The 5,654-nt window shown below is 51.7% G+C and overlaps 1 protein-coding gene across 1 annotated transcript; it reads right to left on the bottom strand.

The window, feature by feature from the left end:
* Window positions 1-2,414: 2,414 nt before the first annotated feature.
* Window positions 2,415-3,404, bottom strand: LOC309685287 (olfactory receptor 5AP2-like; the record flags this gene model as incomplete). Its single annotated transcript, XM_082501075.1, has 1 exon — window positions 2,415-3,404. One exon carries the CDS (start codon window positions 3,402-3,404, stop codon window positions 2,415-2,417), a length of 990 nt encoding a protein of 329 aa, XP_082357201.1.
* Window positions 3,405-5,654: the final 2,250 nt, after the last annotated feature.

Below are 5,654 nucleotides of genomic sequence, written 5' to 3'. Positions count from 1 at the left end.
TGCCCTTAGGATTGGGAATGCCAACAGCATTCTGGGCTGCATTAGCAAATTCAGAGGCAGCAGGGAAAGGGCAGTGATGCTTTCCCTCTGGGAACCGCATCAGGACTGCTGTGTCCAGTGTGTGGGTTTCCCACTGCCCCACATGGCCTCCAACACCAAATGGACCAGGGTGCATTCACGGCTGGAGAAATGTCACCCCCAAACAGTCCCCATCGCAGCCCTTTCTCCTTCTTCCCCAAGTAGTCCCCTGTTTGTTCCCTCCCACCAGTGCCTGCCCCTGCCCAACCCCAGCTGAATCCCACGTTGGTATGTGCAGACAGCTCTGCTGCAGGGTCTGGCAGCATCTAGGCCAGGAGAGATTGCACAGGTCTGGCCATGCCCCCTGCAGGCACTGAGCCCAGCAGGAGGATGGAACTGGCCGTGCAGCAAAGGTCCCTCCCTGGGCCTGGGGTGTATGGCCAGAGGTGGAAGTGGTCAGGGTGCGGGGCTGGTTTGCTCCCCATTGCCCTGGGGCAGCTTCCCCAGGGTGTCCAGGGACTGTGGCACAGACCAGCTCATCTCTGGTCCACCTTTCACACCTTGCTTCCTTCTCCATGAGACCTGGCTCTGTACGGTGATCACTCTTCTGAGTCTCCATTCACTGCCCACCCCAGGGAACGTGCACAATCCCCATCCTCTCCTCACCCCTCCAGACTCCTTTCCAGAGGAACGATAGATGCCATCAGCCCTGTCATACATGTGGCAGCCTAAAGAGCCAATGAGGAGCTCATGCAGCATCTCTGCAGCCCCTGCTCACATAGAAGGCAGCATTTAAAACCAACATTTGTGTCTAATGGATCCCAGATGTACTGTGAACTTATCCCCACAGTCACAGGGAGAAGAGGAGAAAAGACACATGTACTGGTGAAGGAGCTGAGGAGGAGTCAGCAGTGTGCCCTGGAGGCAAAGGCCATTGACATACTGGCTCCCATAGCACAGGCACTGAAAAAGTTGAGATCTGCGGAGAACCAGGGTGCAATGACCATCCCTGCCCTCGGCCCTGGATAAACTGGGTGGGGTGGGTTGGTCATGGCTGTCAGTGAAGCCTCACACAGCTGCTCCCTCACTGACTCACCCCTCACCCCAGTGGAATGGGGGCAGAGACTAGGAAGAGCAAAAGTCAGGAAAGTCATGGATCAAGATAAATATATACGCAAAGGAAATAAAAAGAAGAAAGAATAAAAAATAAATAAACAAGAAGATAATAAGAGTCAAACACCACCTTCCACAAGTACACGAATGCCCAGGCAGTCCCCAAGCAATGGCTACCCACCCAAAACCACCTCCCCTCCAATTTTATTGCTGAGCATGATGCTATATGGCATTGCATATCTGTTTGGTCTGCTGTCCTTGCTGTGTCTCCTCCCAACTTCTTGTAAACTCTCAACCTACTCACTGTAAGAGCAGTGTGAGAATCAGAGACAGTCTGGATGCTGTGCAGACACTGTTCAGCAAAAGCTACAACAGGGGGGTGTTATCAACATGGTTTTGGTCCCCAATCCAAAACACAACACCTTACGGGCTGCTATGAAGAAAATGAGCTCCATCCCAGCCAGACCCCCTACACTGGGTCAAAGCTTTCCAGTGAGGTGGAAAGCCTGATCCTCCACAAATGGAGGAGATGAGGCAAGGGAGTGGTTGTCCCAGTGAAGAGAGAAGACCTTGAGCTGGAGCCAGAGGAGCACAGCTGGAGCAGGGACTTGCTCATTTCCCTGGGAATAGGGGAGGGAAAGGTGGAGGGAGGGAGATGCAGGAGATGATCTTGTTTTAGCCCTCATAAAGAGGAAGTGCTTGTGTCAGTCCAGCCTCTCCACCTGCCTTTGCAGCAAGAGAAGCAAAGGCTTCTCACTCAGCTGCTGAGCTGCTGCATCCCCAGCTGGATCCTGAGACGTGCATGCAGCAGGGCCTGCCCAGGGGCAGGAGGAGATGTGCATGGCTGTAACCCATGTGAGCCACCCAATAGGAATGGCCCATTTTTCCTTGGCAGTGCAGTGAAGGTAGACCTTTGTTAGTGGCTGCCATGTGAGCCTCATGCTCCTGAAATGTGCACCACAGGGGGGATGCGCACCACATGACTACCATCCCCGGAACCCACAGTGAGAAAGATGGCCTCATAATGGCCCTTGTAAGTATTCACAAACTTGGGCAAATATCTTTTCTTGACCCTTCCAGAAAAGACAACCTTGACACTTCAGTACTTCCCACATGGTGTTTATTAACAAGGAAAATCAAACCCGTGACATTTTCTAGACTGTTAATTAAACCATGATATTTCTTCCCAAAGACTTTTTGCTTTCTTCACTCACCACTGCACAAGCGGTCTCAGTGGCACACACTTCTGAAGAGCCAGCCGGTATCCAGAGCTTTCAAAGGAGCTAGAAGTGTCTCTTGCCTGTGTCAACAAGGGACCATGAGCTCTGGGTGAGGACCAGGGCTTTCCTCATAATTTCTCTGAGTGCCTCCCTGACCTCCCTGTTCCGCAGGCTGTAGATGAGGGGGTTGACCAGGGGTGTGAGGATGGTGTAGAAAAAGGAGAACAGTTTATTAAGCTGCCTCAGAGGAGCTCTTCTAGGCACCATGTAGACAACAAAGAGGGTTCCATAGAAAATGGTGACGAGAGTGAGGTGAGAGGAGCAGGTGGAGAAGGCCTTTTCTCTGCCTGTGCTGGATGGGATCCTCAGGATGGCAGCTATGATGCACACGTAGGAGCCCAGTGTGAAAAGGAAGGGAAAAACGACATCTAAGATACAAAATATGATAGAAATAATTGTGACATCTCTGGTGTCACTGCAGACAAGCTCCAGCAATGGGGTAAAATCACAGAAGAAGTGGTCAATGGCCTTGGGGCCACAGAACTGCAACTGGGATAAGAAGGCCGTGACTACCACCAGCAGCAGTGATCCCCATAGCCAAGAGGCAGCTGTCAGGAGTACAGAGACTTTCCAGGTCATGAGGCTTGCATAGAGCAAGGGTTGGCGTATGGCCAAATACCGATCATAGGCCATGGCCGCCAGCAAGAAACACTCAGTAGTCACAAAAGACCCAAAGAAGTAGAACTGAGCCAGGCAGCCGTGTGCAGAGATGCTGCTGTCCCCAGTCAGGAAGCTGGCCAGCAAGCGAGGCAGGATGGTGGAGCTGTAGCAGGTCTCCAAGGAGGACAGATTGCCCAGGAAGAAGTACATGGGGGTGTGCAGGTGCCGGTCTGCCACCACCAGCACAACGATGAGGATGTTCCCAACCATGGTGACTGAGTAGATCATAAGCAAGAGGAGAAAGAGCAGGTTCTGGAGCGTGGGGACGTCACTTATTCCCAGCAGCACAAAATCCATGGATGATGTCCTGTTGTCCCTTTCTCCTTCTTCCATGTTGTTTTTCTTTCAGTTCCTCAGCTTCCACAAAGAGGTGCTACGACAGAGAAACACACTTCAGTGTTTACCTTCAACATTTTTTTGTGTAAGGCATTGTTCTCTTCACATGAGCTTTATGTGTTTCGTGCCTCACGAAAGCAGAAAAAGAATGTTTTTCCTGATGGGTAAAGAACACTCATCCCAGAAGACCCCCTGGAGACTCCAGAGGTGAGCTGCCCAATGGAAGTTCTTCTTTCTCACTGTGAAATAGAACTATGATGTCCATTTGCTCACACAGAAACAGAGAACTTTCATATGCCTGTGGGTATGCCCAGGAAGTCATAGAGTCACAGAATCATAGAATGGTTTAGGTTGGAAAGGACCTTGAAGATCATCAAATTGCACTATCGGTGTTGAGGACTGACATCCTTCTGCTCTCAGGAAAGACAAAGTGTGCCAGAGAAAACAAACCCTACTCTCCAAAATAAACCAGTGTGTGATGCGTCATGGCAGACACCACCCTTCCTCCAAAGCTAGGGATGCGCACATCGCAGGTGAATGGCCACAGCTCTCTGAAACACTCCCATGAGGAGGAAAGGATTCCCACCCCACTCCTTCCCCACCACCCAACACAGGCAAATCCCTCCCATTGAGAAAGGGCAGGTCAGGAGATACTGCCTCAGATGACCAAGGCACTGTGCTGGGGGACTGCCAGAGAGCATGCTGAAAACCACATTGCGGGTCAAAATGTGGCATAAAAAGTGACAAGGAAGGGATCAAAAAAAAAAAATAGGGAAGGGGTTACTGGGAGTGAGCCAAGGCACATGGGAGAGGTTGTGCAGGGAGGAAGGATGGGAGGGCAAAATAAGGCAAGTCCAGGCTCTCTTCAGTGGTTCCAAGAAGAAAGAACACATTGAAATACAGGAAATTGGAATTTAAAGATAGCGTGGTGAAATACTGGAAGAGCTGCCCAGAGAGGCTGCAGAGGTTTCATCCCTGTGGCTATTAAGAACTTGACTGGGCATGGTCCTGAGCCACCTGCCTCAGCTGACTCTGCTTTTAGGAAGCGGGGGCTGAACAGGCTGATATGCTGGGGTGGCTTCCAAGCCCAGCCGCTCTGTGACTCTGTGACTGGGAGCTGCTGGGCAGAACCTGTTGCTTCACATTTTTCCCTCATGAGCAGTGGTTCCTGAGGGGTTTGAGGATGCCTGCCTGCAGATCCCAGCCCAGCAGCAGGACTTCGGCATGGCCAGCTGTGCTTGAGGGGCTGCCTGGGCAAGCAGGACATTAAGCGGGGTGTCCGCAGGGTGCTGGGGCTGAGGTGGGATACGATCAGGGTCAGGGGCGTTGGCAATGCCAGGACATGCCTCAGCGCATGATTGGAGAAAGCTCATGCCCAACAACCACAGCTCTCTGCAACAGCAGTGCCCTCCAAGGGCCTCACACCCACCTCTTGGGCTGGAATGCACTTGTTCCAGCGGTGATAATCAAAGGAACTGTGCCGAGAGTTTGCCAAAAACTATTCAGAATGCCTGATACCCCCAGCCCTCTCCACTGCAGGGGAGTGACAAAGCTGAGAGCTGGAAAAAAAACCCAACAACTACATGGTCATAATCCTAATTCTGAGAGTGAGAAAACATATAAAACCCAGCAATAACAACAAAAAAATAACCAAATCTTGAGACAATTGAAGTAGCCCTGTGAGGGATGAAGTGAAGGGCACAGGCAATGTGGCCCCACACAACCTGCCCAAATGCTCTCCCGCCTTCCCAGCTAACGAGGGAAAGTGTCCCGGGGCTGTCCCTGGGATGTCACTGTGCAGAGCCGGGGGCCTGGGGGTGTCTGGGGGAAGGTGGAAGCTGGGGTGGGAAGACATGCAGGAAAGGACGGGGCTGAAACTCTTATCTCGATGCTCTCATTTATTCTCTTCAAAGTCCCAGCAGCCTGACTAATAACACTCAGACCTAAACAGCCCCCCGCACACCCATCACAAACCTGCAGTCCTCGTCATGAAGCACTGACATCAGCTCTGATGGATCATGGCAATGAAGTCCAAGTTCAGCGTCTTACCTTCTGCCTCTTCCTTACCATGACCTTCACTTCTTGGACCTCACCACAAGCCCTGAACCAGGGCTCATTCCTCAGTCTGCTCGTGTTTTGGTGGGTCAGCAGTGCCTGAGGCTGTTGACACATCTCTCACAGCATCTCAGAGGCTTTCCATCCGCAGAAGGAGACAATTATACTGATTCTACTCGTGCTTGCAAATCC

This window comes from Vanellus vanellus, assembly GCF_965231255.1.
Source record: "Vanellus vanellus genome assembly, contig: HAP1_SCAFFOLD_2060, whole genome shotgun sequence".
Lineage (NCBI taxonomy): Eukaryota > Metazoa > Chordata > Aves > Charadriiformes > Charadriidae > Vanellus > Vanellus vanellus.
The sequence above is the reverse complement of the archived record's forward strand: the minus strand, read 5'-3'. Positions and strand labels throughout refer to the sequence as shown.